This window comes from Poecilia reticulata, linkage group LG2 (assembly GCF_000633615.1).
Source record: "Poecilia reticulata strain Guanapo linkage group LG2, Guppy_female_1.0+MT, whole genome shotgun sequence".
Classification (NCBI taxonomy): Eukaryota; Metazoa; Chordata; class Actinopteri; order Cyprinodontiformes; family Poeciliidae; genus Poecilia; species Poecilia reticulata.
The window spans coordinates 13594603-13618526 of record NC_024332.1 but is presented as its reverse complement, the minus strand read 5'-3'; the positions used below and the strand labels follow the sequence as shown (position 1 = coordinate 13618526).

Here is a 23924-nt window from a genome sequence, read left to right as displayed (position 1 = left end):
ATCAACATCCTCCTCTTTCCGTGGATCACAGGTCGGCTCCGCTTCCATGTATTTATTAGTATTTAGCATCGTTTGTGTTAAAAAGGGTTCGCTGCTTTAGTGGTTTAAGTTTGCGCTGGTTTTGTGCGACGCGCACATGATGCGCATTGGAGAGATGCGCACTTACAGGTCACTGTAAGTGGGCACTTACAGTTTTGTGCTACCTTATAATTTGTCGGACATTTTTTTCTCTGCACAATTTGTTAATAATAAAGAGGGATAATAAAAATATACAATAACTTTTCTTTTATTTAAAGGAAAATCTCACAGTGCGTCCAGCAGCTGCAATAATCCAGACTGTCAGTCACTTGTGGGAAATTTAGAATCACACAGAAAAGCTAAGAAAGGGAATCAAACTTAAAACTAAACTAAGAGCTTCTGATCACATAATAGCAATTAACCATAGCTGCCATGGTAATAATTACTGATAACTATTGTGAATAGTCCCTAACATTAATATTATTAGACRGCATGTAATCATATGTATTATTGTTATAAAGGCTGAGCCAAGAAAAGTAGCCCTTCGTGTTGCTCTGGACCTGTGAAGTAGCTCCCAGGCTCAAAAAGGTTGGTGACCCCTGGGCTAAAGGAATGTTTTGTGTTCTCTTAACACTCATTATATCTTCACCCTGCATGATTTTCTAACATATTGATTAAAATGACACAAACTTGCATCCATGTTGGAATAACTGATGCTAAATAAAGTCTTTTGTGAGAATTTCATTTCTTTTCTTTTTTTAGTGAAGGTAAGTAAATAGGGTAATGGCTAAGCTTGTTAGTTTGTTAGCTTGGAAGGATGCTAGCCTCACCTCGCCCCGGTGGATTCCTCCGTCGGTTTATCTCCACCTTTTGCTTCATTTGCTTTGAAAGAGCTCTTTCATTTCCTGGCAGCTCTGTTTGCGACACTAAACAAACCTGTATCCGCCTGTGTGATGAATAAATGGATGTTTTTGCTCTTCCCGTGTACAGTCTGGCTTGCCCACCAGGAAAGTCAGAAGGAAGGCTAAGGTCGATACTTCCAAGTTTATGACTCCGTATCTGGCCCACAGCCAGAAGATGCTGGATCAGTACAGCCACGTAAGGAGCTCGTGACTTTTACCTACTATATTGGTATTTTGCTTTTCAAACTGGACAATTTCATTCTGTATCCTCGGCAGAATAAATACCGCCAAGCTTATGAGCTGTCCAGAGGGGAGCCTCCCGCTTTCACCCCTGACACCCCGGAATTGATTCGCATCAGGAAGGCCCAGGAGCAGCTTAGTGAGGTATCACTAGTACCTGTCGCGCGCTCTAAAGGAACAAAAAGATTGCTGTTTTGGATTTATAAAAAAAAGAAAAAAAAATGAAATATTCACCGAAATGAGTCACGAAAGCCTGTTGCTGACAGGTGAAATACCGCATGGAGGGAAACAAGGCTCGGACAACCAGCTTGTACGGCGGTGACGCCAGAGAGGTGGTCCACGTCAAGCATGTGTCAGATCTGATCAGCAAGGTAAGCAACCTCAATCTTATGTTGGGAGTGTGGACATTTTGAAACAGATTAGCAGGATATCAAATGTTGGCACTGACCTCTGATAATGTTGCTTTAGGTTCTGTACAGACAGAAGTGGGATGAGACGAAGGACAAATACCTGCTGCCTCCCGACGCTCCTGAGCTGGTTCTGGCTGTGAAGAACGCCGCTAACTATAGCAAGGTAAATTCAATCAGGAATTCAACAGTTACAGTTTACTTTTATATATATATATATATATATATATATAGTTTTGCTATTTCTGAAATTTTAAAAAAATGTCTTTTTTGCTTCCAGAGACTTTACACAGAAGTCTGGGACGAGGAGAAGACCATGTACTACCCTTACAGCGACAGCCCTGAGTTGCGCAGGGTAGCCAAGGCTCAGGAGGTCCTCAGTGATGTAAGCCGAATTAGGTTGAATTATAAAACCTCAGGGAATAAATTAAGTTAAAATACAAAAGTTGCAAATAAAACAATAAAATAAAATATCAACTTATCAACTTGACCTCCTCTTACTCCAACGTGCCTATCAGTTGTCCTTGGGGAAGCGACTGAACCCCGTCTTACGTCTGATTGGGTGAATGTACACAATGCTTTACAATAGGTTTCTATTTTATATCCAGAACGGAGCACAGTATGGAAATAATATGATGTACATTGTACATTTATTGTTTGGAAATTCCTCAAACACAAAAATTTTTTAATTTCATCAACATAGCATGTTTTGTTTTTTTTTGGTTAGCAGTTATGTACAAATTAAAAGGATTGCAAATATGAATTTTTCATCCACCGTCACGACTCAAATTTATCATCTCTCTCTATCATTTTCTTTTGTTTCATCAGACTTGCAAATTGAAAAACACTGAACTTGAATCATTTCTTTAAATGAAACCCCTCTTAATGAATTTCCTCCCACAGATTAAATATAAGAAGGGACACGATGAGCGCAAAGCCAAGTACACGTCCTTGCCCGATCCTCCAGAGGTGGAGCTGGCCAAGAGAGTCGCCCATCAGCGCAGTGACGTAAGCACAACTCCGTCCAATCACGTTCTACGATTAAGGAAACGATAATAAAGGGAGGAGCGTTGATGAATTAATCCCTTCCTTCATCTCAGGTTCAGCTATGCCTGTGCATGCATTAACCAGACAGAGAGAATATATTTACAGTGTATGAATAACAAATTTAAAGAGACAGCGTAAGGCTTTCTGTACGATATGTAATGACTGTTTTATTACTATGTAGAGCTCTAATGAGTTCATACGTTAAGAAAAGTTAAATTTACCCCTATAGATGTGGGGGAAGAAATCTCTCTATTTGTGTAGGCGTTGGTATGTGTGACATTAATCGATACCTAAGTCAACACGAATCACTGGTGAGATTATTATTTTTCTTTCAATTCGGCATTACGTGCAAGACTTGTACAACTACAAAAATGGATAAAATCGTCCGCAGTTATGTACCGTTATAGAAACACAGACATCATCCAACCCTGAGCTGCTGCTAGGAATAACCAGCCACCTGCTCTTTAGCATTACTGTCCTCACTGAGCTGCAAGGGACAGGCTAACAATAGCTTCAGAGATTCTTCTGATTCCTCCTGTGTTTTTATTAAACATATGAACGGGCCGCGACACCGTTATATGTCTATCATTGTTACTATAGAGCAACAATTAACTCTGATTTCTTGTTTCACCCCCAACAGCTTAAATACAAGGAAGACTACAATAAAAACGTCAGGGGTCAGTGGTGTGAGACGCCTTACTTTGACGTCGCCATCGCCAGGATGGCAATGGATAATCTCAGCGACGTGAGTGCTGTGATGAATGTCATTATTTCTGCTTTTGTTCCCCTGTGTCTTATTGTTGTGCCACTTCATTTTCCAGAGAAAATACACTCAAGAGTTTGAGAATATCAAAGACCAAATCTACTTCATGCAAACAGACACGCCTGTGTACGACGCATGCAAGAAGGCTCGCATTGCTGCTAGTGAGGTAAGCTCAGAGGAAGGCGTCTGATTGTTTTTCCTGTATTTGTGGAAGACTTGACAGCGAGTTGAGCTCTCCGTCAAAGCCCTGCATGAGTCAGCCGAGTCCAATCTGATGCAGGAACTCTCACAAGCCGATTCACCGCACAGGACCAACATTTCAACTGTTTCCAGCTTTTGAGAGATGAATAAGCAGCTTTCGGCTTGTTCACTCGTAATGTGAACGTGTTGCATATCGTCACTTTCCTAAAATAATAGCCGGAGTTATTTTTTTCTACAAAGATTAATTATGCAAAAAAAAAAAAAAAAAGTTACTTTTGGCAAAAAAATTATTTAGACCATTGTTTTAAAAAGGTGGTGATGATTAAAATGTCATTAAAGCAGCTTTTTATGCTTCAATTAGTAATGGATTTGAGTAAAACCCAAATTTTAAAACAAGATTTAACTAGATTGTATTTCAGACAGTAAAATAGCAATTATCATTAATGTTAGTAACAAATAAAACACAAAAATTAGTAGTTGCAATCTTGGTATCTGATGATTTTATGTTATTTTTTTTTAATCTTGTACATTGACCTGATCAAAAGCAAGAAAAAAAAAATCCAGTAAATTTAGTAGAAATGAATTATATTGTTTGCTGTGCTGTTTTTAATACAGTAATATGATTTTATCTGGTTAGTTATGCTATCTGCTCTGGTAAGGTTTGCCAACAGTGATAATTGGCACCATTTTAGTTTCCACTCTGACTTTTGAAATGTTTTCAGGGAGCTGAATTTACCTTTCTTATAAACGAGGTAAAAGTGTTCTGCAATAAGTGGGGGAGGGGTTAGTTTTGCTCATTGCCGACCAGAGAAAACTCCAATCACTCTGACACTTCTCATTAGAACGACTTTACCCTGAAAGAATGGAAAGAAGGATATTTTATATGCTGTTTAAAACCTTTCTGTGTCTTAGCTAGTTTCAGCAGGCGACTGTTTAACTGGTCAACGTTATCAGCAGCGTAAGTGACCCTCATTACTTGTCTGTTTTCTCTCACATGTGTCTGTTCCTACTTTCAGGTCCAATACAAGAAAGAGTTTGAAAAGACAAAAGCCCAGTGTGACTACAATACACTCCCCGCTACAGAGAATCCGCTCCTGAGACAGCTCAGATACGCCGGCACCATCCTTAGTGATGTGGGTCCTATTCAGTTTCTTATTTGTTTTATCGTAAATATAGTCCAGTGTTTGTTTTCTTTTGCGTTTAAAATGTTGCGAAATTTTGATATTTACTGTTATTTTCTCTTATTAGTCACTGAAACAGCCAGGTTGTTTATTTTCTAACCAGTTTCTGAAACACATTAACTTATCTTTTAATTATTTATGTTGCCATTATATATATATATTTAATTTTTTTGTTCAATATTTATCTTCTTTTTCTCGTTTCTTTAACAGAAAGTATATAAGGCCAGCTATGAGAAGTCCAGGGGTTTCAGCATCAACTACTGTGACACACCAAAGTTTCAGATGGACTCAGTGCTTAAAAAGTTCTCTGATGTAAGAACCTCGTGGTTTATCAAAGAAACATTCCTCTTTTTCACTTTAATGCACTAATTTGTCTACTGTAACATTTTAGATGCGTTACAAAGAGAAATATGACAGAGAGGTAAAGGGACATTATATCGGCAGCTATGAAGACCTCTACATGGTTCATTGCCAGAAAGTTGAGGAATTTAAGAACGAGGTACGTGTGTGAACACTTTTTACACTCAAAATCATTATGTTGAGGTAAGATTTTTTTTTGTCTCGTTGAAAGCAACAATTTCTAATTGCATATTTTCCCCCCAGCAATTATATAAAGCGGAATATGAAGACATAAAAACGAGATGCTTCTTCCCTCAAACGGTCACACCTGAGTACGAGGCTACGAAGAAGCTTCAGCAGTGCAGTGACGTAAGTAGTTTTCTCCAGTAAAGTACGTTCAAGCTCTCATTAAGATTCCTTTCTGTCAATATCTATAGTTGTATGCATGACACGTTTTCTTCTTCGGTGGTTTTTAGAAAACTTACCGGCAACATCCCGACAAAGTGAAGTTTACACAAGTGGCTGATTCGCCGGTCCTCATCCAAGCCAGCATCAACGCCAAGCAGCTAAGTGACGTATGTGACATTTGAAACCATTTCAGTTTAACTTATATCAAAGCAGAGATCCTTTTTAGTGAGGCATTTGTACAGCAAAACATTTTAAATAATTTTTTTAAAACCACAAACAGGTGAACCGTCAAGATATATTTTCTCTGTTAAAACCAGGATCAAATTGATGTATAGAGGTTTGAGTATTTATGTACAACCCGATTAATGTTTGTTCTTGTGGTCATTAACAAGCATCTAGCGATGCGGAGCAGATGTATGACCACATTTTAACTGGTTGGTTTCTAGCAGAACCCCTTTTTTTGAAGCCTAGTCCAAGTTTTAACCATCTAGTTGTTGATTTGAAGTGAAGCTGCAGAATTTCCTTCTTTGTGTGAGGCGCCAGTACAAACCCTCAGCAGCTACCGTTCTTGATAGTGACCGTTTTCTTTGGTAGTCAAAGTGATTGTTTACTTTGAACATATTTCTTTAAATTGTAGCCAAACAGCTGCATCTTTGTCACATCTAACCATAAAATATTCTCATAGAAGCCATTTTGTTTGTCCATGTAGGCAGCTGCAAATTTCAGTCAAGATCAAAAATGCTGACTTTGCTACCCAATCCTGCTCGGTAATCAAGAATGAGTGGTCGACGTGCAACTTTCTAAGCCACATTCAACCGGATATTAGTATTTATTTCAGTCTACATATTTAGGTTTGACCACTTTAAGTAAATACGCAAGAAAATAGACTTGTGCGTCTAACTTCTGTTTGTATTACATGTTAAGGGGCCGACTATGTTTCAGATGGATCAATAAAGTCTCAGAATTAACAAGACATTAATAGACATTATATTTAAACTTCCACCTGGACAGTGTTGCGATCTCCTCTTCACATACACATAAATAATCACAAATAAATGTGATTATTTAAAAGTTCACTTATTTATGTCACTCAATTTACCAAGTGAAACACATCATTTAGATTACATTAATGTTTATAATGTTACATTAGACCAGTAACAAAGTAAAGAAAAAAATACAGAAAGGTGTGTTTATTAGCTGCCCACAGGTTATTATCAAAATGTAAATTTAATCTGACAAACGAGCCTAATCGAGATGGATATTCTAATTTACTGATATGTAACCTGCCAGGTGGTTTAAAAACATTTATTTACTGTTTAATTAGTGACCAAATGTTTTCAAGTCATCTGCTGGGGCCTCAGATCAAACTCTCCTGCTAAAGCGGATCGCCGTTAACTGTATCCAATCATCCGTGTAGCCCAGATGTCTTTCTATGGGCTCCATGGAAACTGGAGAGCCGTTTCTCTGCAGTATAAATAGAAACAAGCATTCACTTGGCCCAGAATAAAATCTGTCATCAGATAGGGCCTTGGCAAGGAGGAAAGAGCCGGAGCAGCCGCAGTCAGCATACTGCTGCCCTCTACAGACAGGAAACTGTAGGACGATTGGTCCGAGCAGAACAGAGGGTTTTAATCGAATGCTTTTTCTCTCGCAGTTGAACTACAAGGAAAAGTTTGAGAAAACAAAGTTCAAGTACAGCCTCCCCCCGGACTACCCCTTCTTCATCCAGTCCAGAGTTAACGCCTACAACCTGAGCGAAGTGAGTAAAATTCAAATCCGTCTCTAAAACTGAATCGCTTTTTAAATCGATTGAGTGTTTGGATTTGTGAGCGGCTGCTTATTGTCGTTGCAGAGCTGCTATAAGTACGACTGGGAGAAAACCAAAGCAAAGAAGTTTGAAATCAAGGGTGACGCCATCCCAATCCTGGCCGCCCGTGCTCACACAAACATTGCCAGCGACGTAAGTGCCTGCCCTCATAAATGTCTGCGTTGTTGTTTTCAGTTTTATTTTATTTTTTTTATTATCATTTTATTGCCGCACTTCTGCTTTGTCCCTGCAGGTTAAGTACAAAAAGGAGTACGAGAAGAACAGGGGACACATGGTTGGAGCCCTCAGCATTAATGACGACCCCAAGATCTTGCACTCGGTTCATGTTGCCAAAATCCAAAGTGATGTGAGTTGTCAGGGTCAAATCAATCAAATCGAGTTCATTATTGGCGAGAAAAGAAAAAGAAATACTCGAACCAAATCTCACCGATTTATCCACAGCGCGAATATAAGAAGAACTATGAAAAAATCAAGACCAAGTACCACACACCACTGGATATGATATCAGTCACCCTGGCCAAGAAGTCCCAGGCAATCGCCAGCATGGCAGGCTATAGGAAGATCAGCCCCAACTACTTCCTGCCTTACGACAGCGTGCTGCTGGACACGGCCAAGAAAGCCAACGCCATCCAGAGTGACGTAAGCAGACAAGATTTTACAAGATGGTTCACATTTTGTTTATGTTCCAATGTGAAGATATTTCTTTTTACTGACATCCTTATTTTTATTTTTTCCATCAAAGAATGAGTATAAAGCTGAGTACAACAGCTACGTCAAAGGAACCCCATGGGTCCCGTATGGCTCCCTGGATGTAGAAAAGGCAAAGAAAGCTGCTGAGATTCTCAACGAGGTACGAGTGAGAAGCAGTGTTTGCTAAAGTATGTTTGCTAAAGCAATCATATCTGATCCCTGGAGAAAGGTTTAATGTCTTTATTTTACACCTCCTTTTGTCCTTGTAGAGAAAATACCGACAGGCCCCAGACGCGATTCCATTCACAGCCATAGACGACCATCCCATCACGCTGCAGGCTAAAGTCAACCAGCTTCAGAGGAGTGATGTGAGTCCACCGCCCAGTGAACTCTGAATTATTTTGGCTTTTTTTTTAGTATATTTCTTTATGTCTGTGCGTGTTCTTACTGCCTTTTATCCACACAGCTGTTCTACAAGAGAGGTCTTGAGAAAATCCATCAAAAGTACTCTTTGCCTCCTGATACTCCAGAGTTCCTCCAAGCCAAGTGTAATGCCTACAACATCAGCAAGGTAGTGCAATACATCCATCCATCTATACATGTCTGCACTGGCTTGGCACTGTATGGCTACTGGGGGAGCTGAAGCCTTTCTCCAGGGGTCATTGGGCGAAGGTACGCAGGGTGCCAGTTCCAAGAGATGCACACGCTTCTTTTTTTGGACTGTCCAAAACCTGTGGAAGAAAGCTGGAGTATAGAGGACATGCAAATGCCATGCAGTAAGATCCCAGGCCGGGATTTAAACCCAGGACCTTCTTGCTGCAAGGCAACAGGGCCAAGAACTGCTCCACTATCCAGGCTGCATACAAAACCCTTATACTTTAAAATACATGTAGCCTAATACATAACTCCAAAAAAAAGTTATTTTTTGTGTAACAGTGTATAATTGCTTTTGTCGTTATTAATTTGAATGTTATCATTTCAGAACTACTACAAGTACGCCTGGGAAGAGCTGATCGCCAAAGGTTATGACCTGAAGCCCGATGCAATCCCGGTTGTTGCTGCCAAAGCAGCCAGACACGCTGTCAGCAATGTAAGTCTTCTAAAGTGGCATTTCATACACCGTACACTGAATGGGCTGACTTTTTGTGCTACATCACGCAACTTCCCACAATCCAGTTTATGCTTGTACACCCAGGTCCAGTACAAAAAGGCCTATGAGAAGGCCAGAGGCCACCATGTTGGCTTCCGCAGCATCCAGGACGATCCGCTCCTGGTCCACTACATGAAAGTTGCTAAGATACAGAGCGACAAGCTATACAAGCAGGACTACCACAAGGCCAAACTGAAGTACCACTCTCCAGTGGACATGCTGAGTGTGGCCCATGCTAAGCATGCCACAGCCGTGCAGACATTTGCCGGCTACAAGCAGCACCATCACAATTACTTTCTTCTGCCTGACGCAATGAACCTTCAGCTCGCTCGCACCATGAACTACAACGTCAGCGATGTAAGTGGTTTCTTTTGGGAATATTTGCAATACAGCATCTAGTGAAATGGTTCTCTTTAATCACTCTAACAATTCTCTGCTTTGTCATGTTTGGCAGAACTACTATAAAATGGATTATGAGACTTCGGTGAAAGGAATTGGCTGGGTTCCAATTGGCTCCCTGGATGTAGAGAAGGCAAAGGCGGCGGCAGCGGCTCTAGATGAGAAAAAGTACAGACAGCACCCTTCCACAATCAAATTCACCAGCGTTACGGACTCAATGAACATGGAGCTGGCCAAAGCAAATGCCAAGATCATGAATGTGGTGAGGAGTTAAAAATGGGAACTCTTTGCATGCAGTCACTCTGTGACTTCTTTTTTTTGTTTTCATAAGATGAACATAAATCAAACTCTTCATTCACAACAATGCAGAAAGATTATAAAGCCAGTGGGGAGAAGTTCATGCACACTTACCATCTCCCAGCCGACACCCCTGAACTGATGCAAGCCAGGTACAATGCTGTAAACATCAGCCAGGTCAGTGTCACCGGCTTTCAATCAATACGATGTACAGAAATGAAAGTGTTGCTATGTTTGTAATGTTCTGAATTGTGCTTTTGTGCAGAACTTTTACACCTACGCCCATCGCCAAGATATCCTCAAGGGACATCACGTGAAGGAAGATGCTATTCCCGTTTTAGCTGCCAAATCTTCAAGAGACATTGCCAGTAATGTACGTTTCTCATTACATTCACGTTTAAATGCCAAGGCGTTTAGCGTTACAGTGACGTCACTAATAAATACTGTGCTTTTCTGCAGTACAAATATAAGCTGGCTTACGAGAAGGCCAGAGGCCACCATGTTGGCTTCCGCAGCCTGCAGGACGACCCCCTTCTGGTGCACTATATGCAAGTGGCGAAAATGCAGAGCGACAAGAACTACAAGAAGGACTACCACAAGGCCAAGCTGAAGTACCACACCCCGGTGGACATGCTGAGCGTGGTCCAAGCCAAGCAGGCCTCCACCGTTCAGACCATGACTGGATACAGGAAGGTCCCACACAGCTTCCTCCTGCTGCCTGACAACATGCACCTGCAGCTGTGCCGCAACATGATGGAGATTCAGAGTGACGTATGTTCTCATCGGCGTAACATCACACAGTGTTTTTAGCACAGTATATCACATCTTATGCTCCTATGTGTTATGCTTTTGTTTCTTTGTTTTTAATCCACAGAATGTCTACAAATCGGAGTACAACAACTACTTCAAAGGTATCGGCTGGGTACCGATCGGTTCTTTGGATGTTGAGAAAGCCAAGACAGCCAAAGCTGCACTGGATGACAGAGGTTACCGCCAGCATCCCAGCTCCTTCAAGCACACCAGCAAGACCGACGACATGAACATGTCTCTGGCTTTGGTCAACTCAAAGCTAATGGACAAAGTAGGAACCATTTGTCGATCATTCCAGTTCGTCCAAAACACGAACAAATTAATGTTTTTTTTCTTTTAACACAACATATATCATTTTCTACTATGTAGACTGCGTACAAAGCGTCTGGTGAAAAATTCATGCACACCTATCATCTGCCAGCTGACAGCCCGGAGTTCCTCCAGGCTAAATTCAACGCCCAAACCATCAGCGAGGTTAGAGCTAAAGATTTTACTTACAGGGTTCCTATATCCTGTCGAAAAGGGATTTGTTTTATATTTTCTTCACAGTTGGAAAATGCAAAAAAAAAAAAAAAATCATTCATCCATACATCCATTCTGTTGATTTTCACAGAGTCTCTACAAGCAGCAATGGGTGCAAGACATTGCCAAGGGATACGACATGAAGCCTGATGCTATTCCCATTCTCCATGCCAAGCACGGCAGACATATTGCCAGCAATGTATGTATTTTCTGTAGTAACTTATCATATAACGACAACAATCGGATTCTATTAAAATGCATTCAACAACACTTTGCATGTCACTTTAAAAAACTTTTTTTTATTTAGGTCCAGTACAAGAAAGAGTATGAGAAGGCCAGAGGCCACCATGTTGGCTTCCGCAGCCTCCAGGACGACCCTCTGCTGGTTCACTACATGGAGGTTGCTAGGATACAGAGTGACAAGAACTACAAGAAGGACTACCACAAGGCCAAGCTGAAGTACCACACCCCGGTGGACATGCTGAGTGTGGTCCAAGCCAAGCAGGCCTCCGCCGTTCAGACCATGACTGGATACAGGAAGATTCCTCACAGCCACCTGCTTCTGCCCGACAACATGCACCTGCAGCTGTGCAGACATATGAATGTCCTGTCCAGTGATGTTAGTGTCATTTTTTATTACATTATTTTTTTTTGTGAGATGTACCATTTTAAATTTCAAAACAGATGAGTGTTATGAGTTGTCTCGTTGTTTTTAGGTCAATTACAAATCTGAATGGAACGAATTCATCAGAGGCATCGGATGGGTACCGATCGGGTCCCTTGGAGTTGAAACTGCTAAAGTTGGGGGTGAGATCCAGAGCGACAGGAAGTACAGGCAGCATCCGTCTAACTTTAAATTCAGCAAGCTGATGGACTCCATGGACTTGGCCCTGGCTACTGCCAACAATCAGATCATGAACAAGGTGCAGCTTAACTAAAATTTGTGTGACAAAATGTGTCAGTGAGCTTTTTCCAAAAATGTTTCTTTTATTCCTGTGTTTATTTATTTTTTTTATTTCCAGAAAGCATACACCTCTGCTTGGGATAAAGACAAACTGACCATCCACATCATGCCAGATTCTCCTGAAATTGTCCTGGCCAAGGCAAATGCTCAGACCATGAGCAATGTAAGCCATTCATTTACACAACAAATCGATATGTACTAGATGAGAGATTGCTTTTCGTAAACAACCTTATGTTCATGTCTTTTTCATTAGAAACTGTACAAAGCCGGCGTAGTGGAGATGGCCAATAAGGGCTACAATCTCAAAGCTGACGCCATTGCCATCGTGGCTGCCAAGTCTGGTACCACTATTGCCAGCAATGTAAGATAGACACAGACTAGAGGACCAACTCAGAAATGTAGTTTTCTAAAAACATTCATATGTTATAAACAAATCTCTATCCAATCTTACAGTACAAGTACAAGTTGGCCTACGAGAAGGCCAGAGGCCACCATGTTGGCTTCCGCAGCATCCAGGACGATCCGCTCCTGGTCCACTACATGCAAGTGGCGAAAATGCAGAGCGACAAGAACTACAAGAAGGACTACCACAAGGCCAAGCTGAAGTACCACACCCCGGTGGACATGTGGAGCGTGGTTCAGGCCAAGCAGGCCTCCGCTGCTCAGACATTGATTGGGTACAGACAGATCCAGCACACCAACGCTCTCCTTCCCGACGCCATGGGCCTGGAGCTCGCTCGCAACATGAACTTCAATTCGAGCGACGTGGGTCTGCAATTCAAACATGCTTACCGTGTTTGGATTGAAAGAAAATAGCACGAGAAATAGGATTTAAGCCCTTGTTTGCTGACGAGTTGTGTTTGTTTGCAGTGGAACTACAAGGCTGAATGGAACAACTACTTCAGAGGTATCGGATGGGTCCCCATTGGCTCACTTTCAGTCGAAACGGCTAAAATTGGCGGCGAGATCCTGAGCGAGCACAAGTACAGGCAGCATCCGTCCAACTTCAAGTTTAAGAAATTAATGGATTCCATGGACGTGGTTCTGGCTACGGCCAACAACCAGATCATGAACAAGGTGTCACTTTTTCTTTTTTTACCTGTACTCCGACGTTCAAGGCAGAAAAAAATCTTACTGTCATACTTTTCTCAATAACAATTATTTATGAGTGTTTTTTTATGTCTTTGTTTGCAGAAAGCATACACTGAAGCATGGGAAAAAGACAAACTGAAAGTTCATGTCATGCCAGATTCTCCAGAGATTGTCTTGGCAAAGGCTAACGCCCTCACAATGAGCAATGTAGGAGAACTCACTATTTGACAATAACAATGTATTTTTGTTATGTATTTTACCTCAACACATTGTTTTTCTGCACACTGAATTGTATTTTTACAGAAATTGTACAAAGCCGGAGTGGTGGAGATGGCAAATAAAGGCTACAACCTCAAAGCTGACGCCATTGCCATCTTGGCTGCCAAGTCTGGTACCACCATTGCCAGTAATGTAAGCTGTCAAAACATTCCTCTGTAACCCCAAAATGCATATGTAGATATCTCTGTGGGGGCTGTGTGAATAAGAAAGTGTGTTTTCACCATCACAGTACAAGTACAAGTTGGCCTACGAGAAGGCCAGAGGCCACCATGTTGGCTTTCGCAGCATCCAGGACGATCCGCTCCTGGTCCACTACATGCAAGTGGCAAAGGTACAGAGTGACAAGCTTTACAAACAGGACTACCACAAGTCCAAGCTGAAGTACCACTCTCCAGTGGACATGTGGAGCGTGGTTCAGGCCAAGCAGGCCTCTGCTGCTCAGACATTGATCGGGTACAGACAGATCCAGCACACCAACGCTCTCCTTCCCGACGCCATGGGCCTGGAGCTCGCTCGCAATATGCAGTTTATTGCCAGTGACGTATGTAGAAAGTAATACGTAGTTAATTGTGTTGTATGTTCTGGTGGTACAACGGATTCTTCTGTGTTTGTTTAACTCCAGAATGAGTACAAGAAGGAGTACGAGAGCTACTTTAAGGGAATAGGATGGGTTCCTATCGGGTCACTTGATGTTGAGAAAGCCAAAACAGCCGGGCAGGTTTTCAGTGAAAAGCAATACAGGAAGCATCCCAGCAACTTTAAATTCACCAAAGATATGCACTCTATGGACCTGGTTCTGGCCACTGCCAACAACCAAATCATGGATAGGGTACTTTTTAAAACTTTTCACAAATTCAACATCCTTTCAAATTCATATGGCAGCAAATTCACTTTTCTAAAGTGGATTTTTTTCCCCCCGTTTTAGAAATCCTACACAAGCGCTTGGGATAAAGACAAAACTAGCATCCATATCATGCCAGATGCAATGGACGTTGTTCTAGCCAGGGACAACAAGAAAAACTACAGTGAGGTATTAACCAAATTTACTACACTTCTTATCTTACCTTTTGTTACAAGCGATAGATGCAATCTGACCAGAAATACAAATAAAAACACATTAAACTGTCAGTACAACTGTTCATTCTCGCTTTGCAGAAACTGTACAAACTGGACAACGAACTGGCCAAGAAGAAGGGCCACAACCTTCGTGCTGATGCCATTGCAGTTCAGGCTGCCAAAGCCTCCACTGTTATCGCAAGTGATGTAAGTGTTTGTGTTTTTATGTTACACGTCTTGTTTTGTTCCGTCACTAGAGTGTAGGAACTAAAACCAGAATCTCCATCTGTTCCCGGCGCAGTACAAGTATAAGACCGGATACCGTAAGCAGGTTGGTCACCACATCGGTGCCCGCTGCATCCAGGATGACCCTCTGCTCATGCTGGCTCTGAACTCGGCCAAGATCGCCAGCGACGCTCTGTACAAGAAGGACTTCAACAAGTCCAAGACCAAGTTCAACCTGCCTGTGGACATGCTGGCCTTTGAGCTGGCCAAGAAGAACCAGATTCAGGTCAATCATGCCAATTACATCACGCGTCTGCACAACTGGACTTGTCTGCCGGATGCAAACGACGTGGTCCAGGCCAGGCATGCGTATGACATACAGAGCGATGTAAGTATCAATACTTAAATTTTCCTTTCTTGTTTCTTTTAATTGATGACACCATAACATAACCTTTTCTTTTTCTCAGAATGTCTACAAGGAGGATTTGAAGATGTTGCAGGGTGTCGGCTGGGTGCCAATAGGTTCACTGGATGTTGAAAAGGCTAAAACTGCTGGTCAGATCCTGAGTGAAAAGAGTTATCGCCAGCATCCGAGCAACTACAAATTCAAGATCACTACTGAGGACATGCCAATGGTGCTGGCTAAGGCTAATAATCAGATCATTAACAAGGTATAAAGCAACATATTTTGCCTGTACTGTTTTTAACCACAATAGGGAAGATAGATAACGACATCCGATGGAAAGAAATAGCAAGATAAATTTTTCAGATTAATAGGAAGCCTTTTTTTTTTTTTACAGCAAATGAAAGCAAAATAGTTTATTTTTAATGTAACCTTTTAATGTGGTAAATGTAATGAGTTCATCTGCCTCAGAAGAAAATTTCTGTAACTTAAAATAATGCATGTGTCATCTGCGTAAAGGCAAGTGTTTTGACGGATTATCTCAAGTCTTTTTACATCAAATAGTTTTTATTTATTTATTTTACTTTTGCTTGAGCAACAACTGAATTGAGTTTAACTCAGTTAATCTGAGCTAAACTACACCGCTGTTCTGCAGAGTTTTAACTTAATTATGAAGTCAATTATTTTTTTGAAAAGCAGCTTTTGTCCGTATTAAATTAATCTAAAAACTTTACAGAAAGCTTATACTGAAGCCTGGGACAAAGACAAGACCACCATCCATGTGATGCCTGATGCCATGGACATTCTTCTGGCCAAAGCAAACAAAGTCATCTACAGCGAGGTGAGTCATTGTACATGCAATCATAACGTTATGCTCTAAATTTTGAAGTATTTGTTTTATATATTTTAAAAAAAGATACCTACAAATATCACTGTTGCTTGTTTATGCAGAAATCGTACAAGCAGGCAAACGAAGAGGCAAAGAAGAAGGGATATGACCTCCGAAATGACGCCATTTCCATTATTGCAGCAAAAGCCTCCAGGGATATTGCAAGTGATGTAAGATCATTTAATTATCACTCATTACCAGCTTTTTGATGTTGGAACGACATTCCTTAAGCCTTTCAACATAAGTAATATATTTTTCTGATTTTGTTCAATCTACAATGTTTTGCTCTTTATTTGCAGTACAAGTACAAGACCGGATACCGTAAGCAGGTTGGTCACCACATCGGCGCCCGCAGCGTTCAGGACGACCCTCTGCTCATGCTGGCTCTGAACTCGGCCAAGATCGCCAGCGACGCTCTGTACAAGAAGGACTTCAACAAGTCCAAGACCAAGTTCAACCTGCCTGTGGACATGTTGATTCTTGAATTGGCCAAGAAATGCCAGGTCCAGGTCAACGACTTCAACTACAGGACTCACCTGCACCAGTGGACTTGTCTTCCAGACTCCAACGACGTCGTTCAGGCCAGGCATGCATACGACCTACAGAGTGATGTAAGTATGAGTCTACTTAATTTGCATAGACAGACCAACTAAGCGAAGTATTTAAACACCACTTCTTTTTATTGTCCAGGCCGTCTACAAGGAGGACTTGAGGATGTTGCAGGGTGTCGGCTGGGTGCCAATAGGTTCACTGGATGTTGAAAAGGCTAAAGTTGCTGGTCAGATCCTGAGTGAAAAGAGTTATCGCCAGCACCCGAGCAACTACAAATTCAAGATCACTACTGAGGACATGCCAATGGTGCTGGCTAAGGCTAATAATCAGATCATGAACAAGGTGTGTTGTCATCACGTTTTTTGAGACAAGACATTCATCAAAGTGTCTGTCCTCTGTCATTGCAATATAACTTCCCCTCTCATATTTCCTCAAACCTGCAGAAAGCCTACAATGAAGCCTGGGACAATGAGAAGACAAAGATCCACATCATGCCGGATGCCATGGACGTCCTTCTTGCTAAATCAAACAGTTATTATTACAGCTTGGTAAGTCTGATTAAAACACTGAATTAACTTCAACCTAGTGATTCTGAGTTAAAATTATAAAGGTTTGATTAATAAAAGCTGGTAAAATTAATTTCAATTGAATGTGTTTTGATTATTTTTAGAAAAATTACAAACAAGACAATGAAGATGCTAAGAAGAAGGGCTACAACCTGCGTGCTGATGCCATATCCATCATCGCAGCCAAGACATCCAGGGACATTGCCAGTGATGTAAGCTGCCATAATTACTTACAATATACTGCTCCGAATGTGTCATCTTATATCTTAGTAATGTTTTTGTTCTACTTTCCACTAGTACAAGTACAAGACCGGATACCGTAAGCAGGTCGGTCACCACATCGGCGCCCGCAGCGTCCAGGACGACCCTCTGCTCATGCTGGCTCTGAACTCGGCCAAGATTGCCAGCGACGTTCTGTACAAAAAGGACTTCAACAAGTCCAAGACCAAGTTCAACCTGCCTGTGGACATGCTGAACCTTGAACTGGCTAAGAAATGTCAGGTCCAGGTCAACGACTTCAACTACAGGACTCACCTGCACCAGTGGACCTGTCTTCCAGACTCCAGCGACGTGGTTCAGGCCAGGCATGCATACGACCTACAGAGTGATGTGAGTATGAGTCTCCATTTCCTCTGTGGTAGATAATTTTGTTTTAAATTCATACCTGTTTTGTTTATTATTGAAGTGACTGCTTAATACCTGATTTCTGTTTGTTTGTTTGTTTTTTGTCCAGGCTGTGTATAAGGAGGATCTGAGATTGATGCAGGGTATTGGATGGGTCCCGATAGGTTCCCTGGATGTTGAGAAGGCGAAGAAAGCTAATGAGATTCTAAGTGAAAGGACCTATCGTCAACACCCGAGCACGTTCAGATTCAAGAGCACTACTGAGGATATGCCCCTGGCACTAGCAAAGGCCAATGCTCAAGTTATGAACAAGGTCAGAAACAAAACTATTCTCTTTAGCTATTAATTAAGAAATCACAATAAATCATATGTTACGTAAAATTCGCTTGTTTGTTGATCTCTCATGATTGTTGGTTTCTGCGATCACAGAAAGCTTACATCGAAGCCTGGGAGAATGAAAAGACAAAGATCCACGTCATGCCTGATGCTATGGACGTTCTTCTGGCCAAAGCAAACAATGTCATCTATAGTGTGGTATGTTCAAGCTAAACAGACGGTGCGAACAAGTTCTGGCTTTACGTTTACGTTGTAGAAACATCTCCCTTTTCTGTTTACAGAAAAAATACAAACAGGCGAATGAAGATTCCAAAAAGAAAGGCTACGACCTGCGCGGTGACGCCATTTCCATTATTGCAGCCAAAGCATCCAGAGACATTGCCAGCGATGTAAGTTACTCTTAAACGACAAGTATTTGGAAAATAAATAATTTTTTAAATCAAAACTTCTTATTAAAAATCAAACCCCGGTTACTGGGTTTGATTGGTAACTATGACGCTGTTTCCCTTTTTGTCTAGTACAAGTATAAGACCGGATACCGTAAGCAGGTCGGTCACCACATCGGCGCCCGCAGCGTCCAGGACGACCCTCTGCTCATGCTGGCTCTGAACTCGGCCAAGATCGCCAGCGACGCTCTGTACAAGAAGGACTTCAACAAGTCCAAGACCAAGTTCAACCTGCCTGTGGACATGTTGAACCTTGAACTGGCTAAGAAATGCCAGRTCCAGGTCAACGACTTCAACTACAGGACTCACCTGCACCAGTGGACTTGTCTTCCAGACTCCAACGATGTCGTCCAGGCCAGACTTGCGTACGACCTGCAGAGTGACGTATGTGGTACTTGTAATTGCCCTCATTCATGTATCTCATTTCATTATGCAAATTCTGCAAACTGTGCCTGCTGTGTTTTCCAGGCCGTCTACAAAGCCGACCTGAAGTGGCTCCAGGGTCTGGGCTGGGTCCCCATTGGTTCCCTGGATGTGGAGAAAGCCAAGAAAGCTGCAGAGGTTCTGAGTGACAGGAAGTACCGCCAGCACCCCAGCACAGTAAAATTCACCAGTCCCATCGATGCCATGAACATTGTGCTGGCAAAGAACAATGCAACGACAATGAACAAGGTAAACCTGACCTTCATGTGGATTCGTACCACCATTTATGGTTTCATTGTTGCTCACAACGATGCTAATGTTGTGTGCTATGCTGCTAGCGCCTCTACACTGAGGCATGGGAGAACGAAAAGATCAAGCTGCACATCCAACCTGACACTCCTGAAATTGTCCTCTCTCAACAAAATGCCATCAATATGAGCAAGGTTAGTATAATCTCTTTTACAAATAATAAAAACAATCTGCAAATCTTTCCTTGAATTCCATAAATATTTGCAGAACTATTTCTTTCTTTGATAATCAGTTATATGTTTGCCGTAATTTCTAATCTCGTCTCTTCCAGTTGTGTTTACCAATTTAGTTTACATTGTCTTGAGATACTGCTCAGATACAGCTGTTGCACCAGAGTCTATAGACATGGTTACATTGCTAAATTAAGGCCCAGATACTAAATAAACAATACAGCATGTACTTTAGTGACATAAGTAAAAGTAGTATCAATATTTATAGAGTTATATGCAACAAAACTCATATAAAACCACATATGAGTGTATATGTGGTAAATAAAATAAACAGAAGGGGTGTGTTAATGTCATATTAAATTATTTCTTAACAAATGTATTTTTCTTTATTTTTTTTATTTTTCTACAGAAACTGTACAAACAAGGCTTTGAGGAAACCATCAGAAAAGGCTACTTCCTTCCTCCAGACGCAGTTTCTGTCAAGGCTGCTAAGACCTCCAGGGAGATCATCAGTGATGTAAGTCCCACACACTGTAGTGTCCATTTGAGATGTTAAAAGCAACGGTTGTATGACTTTTTTTTCTTCCGCTTCCATCAGTACAAGTACAAGACTGGATACCGTAAGCAGGTCGGTCACCACATCGGTGCCCGCTGCGTCCAGGATGACCCGCTCATCATGCTGGCTCTGAACTCGGCCAAGATCGCCAGCGACGCTCTGTACAAGAAGGACTTCAACAAGTCCAAGACCAAGTTCAACCTCCCAGTGGACATGTTGAACCTTGAACTGGCTAAGAAATGCCAGGTCCAGGTCAACGACTTCAACTACAGGACTCACCTGCACCAGTGGACTTGTCTTCCAGACTCCAACGACGTGGTTCAGGCCAGGAAGGCCTACGACCTCCAGAGTGACGTGAGCACCTATGTCACATGTTCAGTTTATTACGTCGTGCAGCTGTCTTTACGTACTTTCTAAGACTCTGACTGTCTCATTCAGGCTGTGTACAAAGCTGACATGGATGAAGTGATCGGTGTTGGATGGGTGCCGATCGGTTCGCTGGATGTGGTGAAAGCCAAGAATGCCTCCAAGATTCTCAGCGACCGTCTCTACAGGCAGAAACCAGACACATTTAAATACAAAACCGATATGACTGCCATGCCCTTGGTCTTAGCCAAAACAAATGCAGAGACCATCAATAAGGTAAAGATGCACATATTTTGGATTCTGATGTTGTTCTTGGGAGCATCTTGACTTAATTTTCTGTGTTTTTTTTCCCCGTCTCCACAGAAAAATTACATTGCTGCATGGGAAGTAGACAAATTAAAGACTCATATGATCCCAGACCTTCCTGAAATCCTGCTTTCCAGATCTAACGCTTACAACATCAGCAATGTAAGTCTGACCTACGCACACCTAATCTAACTTCGCTTCCTGTTGCAATTTACATTTGCTTTTTTTTTTTTCAGAAAAATTACAGAGAAGGTGTCGAGACTATGTTCAGAAAGGGCTACCACATGATGCCTGACGCTGTTTCCGTTATTGCCGCTAAACACGGAAGAGAAATCATCAGCGATGTATGTTACACATCATTCTTTAATTTCTCCTTGACACGTGGTTTTGCTTAAAATAACTTTTTATTTTATTTTACTTAATTTTTTGTCTCTTTAAAGTATAAATACAAGACAGGATACCGCAAGCAGCTCGGTCACCACATCGGAGCGCTCAGTTGCCAGGACGACCCGCTCATCGTGCTGGCTCTGCACTCAGCCAAGATCGCCAGCGATGTTTTGTACAAGAAGGACTTCAACAAGTCCAAGACCAAATTCCACCTGCCTGTAGACATGCTGAATCTGGAGCTGGCCAAGAAATGCCAGATCCAGGTCAACGACTTCAACTACAGGACTCGCCTGCACAACTGGACTTGTCTGCCGGACTCCAACGACGTGGTCCAGGCCAGGAAGGCCTACGACTTACAAAGCGACGTGAGTTCAAAAACCCACTTATGGTCCAGTGCCTTGCAGAATTGCAGTGGTTATTTTGATACTTTGTCACGTTTCAACCATAAATTGAAATGTATTCTTGATAGGTTTGCTTAATATGCACCCAACTTTAAAATTTCAGTGTAAATACATTCATTTTTAATTTGCATTACTAACTTATAAAATGTTATTTGACGGGGTTGTGCATCAGACTGACTTGACAACGGTCATAAACATGAAGGAGTCTTCATGATTATTGTCATGAAGCGTCAATATTTATTCAGTTGTCATCGAAAGTCTATTAAAAGTGTAAACTTTGCATTATTTTGTAAATAATGTCACTTTTAATGGACTTTCAATGCAACTTTTAGAACAACTTTGCATTAAAAGTGTAATTATTTACAGAATGACGCTTCATGGCAACTGTCATAAAGACTCCTTCATGTTTATGACAGTGTCATGCCAGTCTTATAAATAAAGTGCTACTGAAAATTTGGTCTCAGGAATCATCAAATCATCCGTACAGAACTGACAGCCGGAGCTGGAAATGAATGCTTTGATTAAAGCATCTTTGTGTTAAAGTGACTGAAACAAAGTCCAGAACTTGAATATAATTTAGAGAAGACTTGTTGTCATTCACTCTAGATTTGTAAAAAAAAAAAAAAAAGACCAAAGCTGGTTCAGACTTGCTGTGTAATTGCAGTAAAAAGTGAACCTGTAAAGTATTGGTTGATCTCAAATGGATCATGCTACACTTCTCAGATTTTGATTTGTAAAAAATGTTCAAACCCATCTAGAGGGAGTGAATAGTCTTGTGAATACTCTCTTCTCAGTATTTGTAAATGTGAATGAATCATCATTTTCCCACTTCACAATTATGCACTTCTTAATGGAGGCTTATCACATAAAAGCCAAATAAAACACAAAAATGTGTGGTTGTGACAAAGACAATTAACACTTTCATAGGTTTAAAAACGCTACATTTCTTAATTTGAGTATTTATTTGTCTAAGAGTTAGTCCAACTCAGGTTTTTGCTCCCCTACTCACATAGGCTGTGTACAAGGCCGACATGGAATGGGTCAAGGGAATGGGATGGGTGCCAATTGGGTCGCTGGAAGTGGAAAAAGCCAAGAAAGCAGCAGAGATCCTGAGTGACATTAAGTACCGGCAGCATCCCAGCCAATTCAAGTTCACTGCCAAGACATCAGATATGCCATATGCTCTGGCGCAAGCTAACGCCCAGACTATGAACAAGGTACAAAAAAAAGCTACATTTAACCATTTCTTTTTATAGAAAGTTTTGGTGAGTTTTATTCTCATATGAAAACTACTTAATAAGGAACATTTGGTTTTTAATACACATTTTATGTAATAAATTTGACAGAAAGCGTACATCGAGGCCTGGGAGAAGGACAAGCTCAACCTGCACATCTTACCTGACACTCCAGAGATCCTGCTGGCAAAGCAGAATAAACTCAACACCAGTCTGGTAATGCAATGTTTCTTTTTTTAGTTGTTTTTTTTTTAAACAATTAAATAATTATTTATTCCAAAGATCAATACCGAATGTGTAGATGTTTATATGTATTTGGTTTTTAGCACAAACTGAACGGAGCGCGACATCATCGCTGTTTGTTTCTTCCACAGAAATATTACCGTGAAGGTTTTGTCGATGCCATCAACAAGGGCTACTTCCTCCCCAAAGACTCCATTTCTGTACTCGCAGCCAAAACGTCCCGCGACATCATCAGCGACGTAAGTTTGCGTCTCAAACATTTTCTATGTAAATAGTTTTACGTGACACAAGAACTCACAGAGATACTTTTTTTTTTTTTTTCGGTTTTAGTACAAATACAAGGCTGGTTTCCGCAAGCAGTGCGGCCACCACATCGGTGCTCTGAGCGTTAAGGACGACCCGCTGATCATGCTAGCCGCTCACGTGGCCAAGATCTCCAGCGACAACATCTACAAGAAGGACTTCAACAAGACCAAGACCAAGTACAACCTCCCAGTGGACATGCTGACCATCGAACTGGCCAAGAAATGCCAGGTCCAGGTCAACGACTTCAACTACAGGACTCGCCTGCACCAGTGGACCTGCCTGCCCGACTCCAACGACGTGGTCCAGGCCAGGAAGGCCTACGATCTGAAGAGTGATGTGAGCATATGTACCAGGAAGTGTAATTAAGCCAATTTATGAGTGAAAAGAAAATCACCCATAAAAAAAACGTATATGTTGTTGTTTTCTTTTAAGGCTGTTTACAAAGCGGATATGGAGTGGCTGAAAGGCTGCGGCTGGTCTCCCCATGAGTGCGTGGATGTGGTGAAAGTTAAAAACGCCCAGGCTGTTCTGAATGAGAGACTCTACCGCCAGCACCCAAGCACCGTCAAGTTCACCAGCGTCGTGGAC

The 23924-nt window shown here is 41.6% G+C and overlaps 1 protein-coding gene across 18 annotated transcripts in view; it reads left to right on the top strand.

Moving 5' to 3' along the window:
• neb (nebulin) overlaps positions 1-23924 on the top strand; it is a 66401-nt gene that overhangs the window by 5737 nt on the left and 36740 nt on the right. For 15 of the 18 annotated variants that reach the window (XM_017301918.1, XM_017301920.1, XM_017301925.1 and 12 more), the window contains 66 exons: positions 1009-1116; positions 1197-1304; positions 1427-1531; positions 1629-1733; positions 1848-1952; positions 2471-2575; positions 3255-3359; positions 3436-3543; positions 4595-4711; positions 4970-5071; positions 5151-5258; positions 5363-5467; positions 5575-5673; positions 7161-7265; positions 7359-7466; positions 7567-7680; positions 7776-7973; positions 8077-8184; positions 8294-8392; positions 8491-8595; positions 9007-9114; positions 9220-9531; positions 9629-9835; positions 9943-10047; positions 10136-10243; positions 10330-10641; positions 10745-10951; positions 11050-11154; positions 11294-11401; positions 11510-11821; positions 11919-12125; positions 12225-12329; positions 12420-12527; positions 12620-12931; positions 13037-13243; positions 13361-13465; positions 13562-13669; positions 13767-14078; positions 14160-14366; positions 14463-14567; positions 14693-14800; positions 14895-15206; positions 15286-15489; positions 15958-16062; positions 16173-16280; positions 16410-16721; positions 16801-17004; positions 17106-17210; positions 17333-17440; positions 17526-17837; positions 17962-18165; positions 18282-18386; positions 18470-18577; positions 18707-19018; positions 19103-19306; positions 19396-19500; positions 19946-20053; positions 20135-20446; positions 20531-20734; positions 20822-20926; positions 21001-21108; positions 21205-21516; positions 22566-22769; positions 22899-23003; positions 23162-23269; positions 23361-23564. In XM_017301918.1, the coding sequence (XP_017157407.1) occupies positions 1009-1116; positions 1197-1304; positions 1427-1531; positions 1629-1733; positions 1848-1952; positions 2471-2575; positions 3255-3359; positions 3436-3543; positions 4595-4711; positions 4970-5071; positions 5151-5258; positions 5363-5467; positions 5575-5673; positions 7161-7265; positions 7359-7466; positions 7567-7680; positions 7776-7973; positions 8077-8184; positions 8294-8392; positions 8491-8595; positions 9007-9114; positions 9220-9531; positions 9629-9835; positions 9943-10047; positions 10136-10243; positions 10330-10641; positions 10745-10951; positions 11050-11154; positions 11294-11401; positions 11510-11821; positions 11919-12125; positions 12225-12329; positions 12420-12527; positions 12620-12931; positions 13037-13243; positions 13361-13465; positions 13562-13669; positions 13767-14078; positions 14160-14366; positions 14463-14567; positions 14693-14800; positions 14895-15206; positions 15286-15489; positions 15958-16062; positions 16173-16280; positions 16410-16721; positions 16801-17004; positions 17106-17210; positions 17333-17440; positions 17526-17837; positions 17962-18165; positions 18282-18386; positions 18470-18577; positions 18707-19018; positions 19103-19306; positions 19396-19500; positions 19946-20053; positions 20135-20446; positions 20531-20734; positions 20822-20926; positions 21001-21108; positions 21205-21516; positions 22566-22769; positions 22899-23003; positions 23162-23269; positions 23361-23564 (10563 nt within the window). The remainder of the gene's footprint in view (positions 1-1008; positions 1117-1196; positions 1305-1426; positions 1532-1628; positions 1734-1847; positions 1953-2470; positions 2576-3254; positions 3360-3435; positions 3544-4594; positions 4712-4969; positions 5072-5150; positions 5259-5362; positions 5468-5574; positions 5674-7160; positions 7266-7358; positions 7467-7566; positions 7681-7775; positions 7974-8076; positions 8185-8293; positions 8393-8490; positions 8596-9006; positions 9115-9219; positions 9532-9628; positions 9836-9942; positions 10048-10135; positions 10244-10329; positions 10642-10744; positions 10952-11049; positions 11155-11293; positions 11402-11509; positions 11822-11918; positions 12126-12224; positions 12330-12419; positions 12528-12619; positions 12932-13036; positions 13244-13360; positions 13466-13561; positions 13670-13766; positions 14079-14159; positions 14367-14462; positions 14568-14692; positions 14801-14894; positions 15207-15285; positions 15490-15957; positions 16063-16172; positions 16281-16409; positions 16722-16800; positions 17005-17105; positions 17211-17332; positions 17441-17525; positions 17838-17961; positions 18166-18281; positions 18387-18469; positions 18578-18706; positions 19019-19102; positions 19307-19395; positions 19501-19945; positions 20054-20134; positions 20447-20530; positions 20735-20821; positions 20927-21000; positions 21109-21204; positions 21517-22565; positions 22770-22898; positions 23004-23161; positions 23270-23360; positions 23565-23924) is intronic. The other 3 variants (XM_017301945.1, XM_017301942.1, XM_017301951.1) reach the window with 3 other exon arrangements.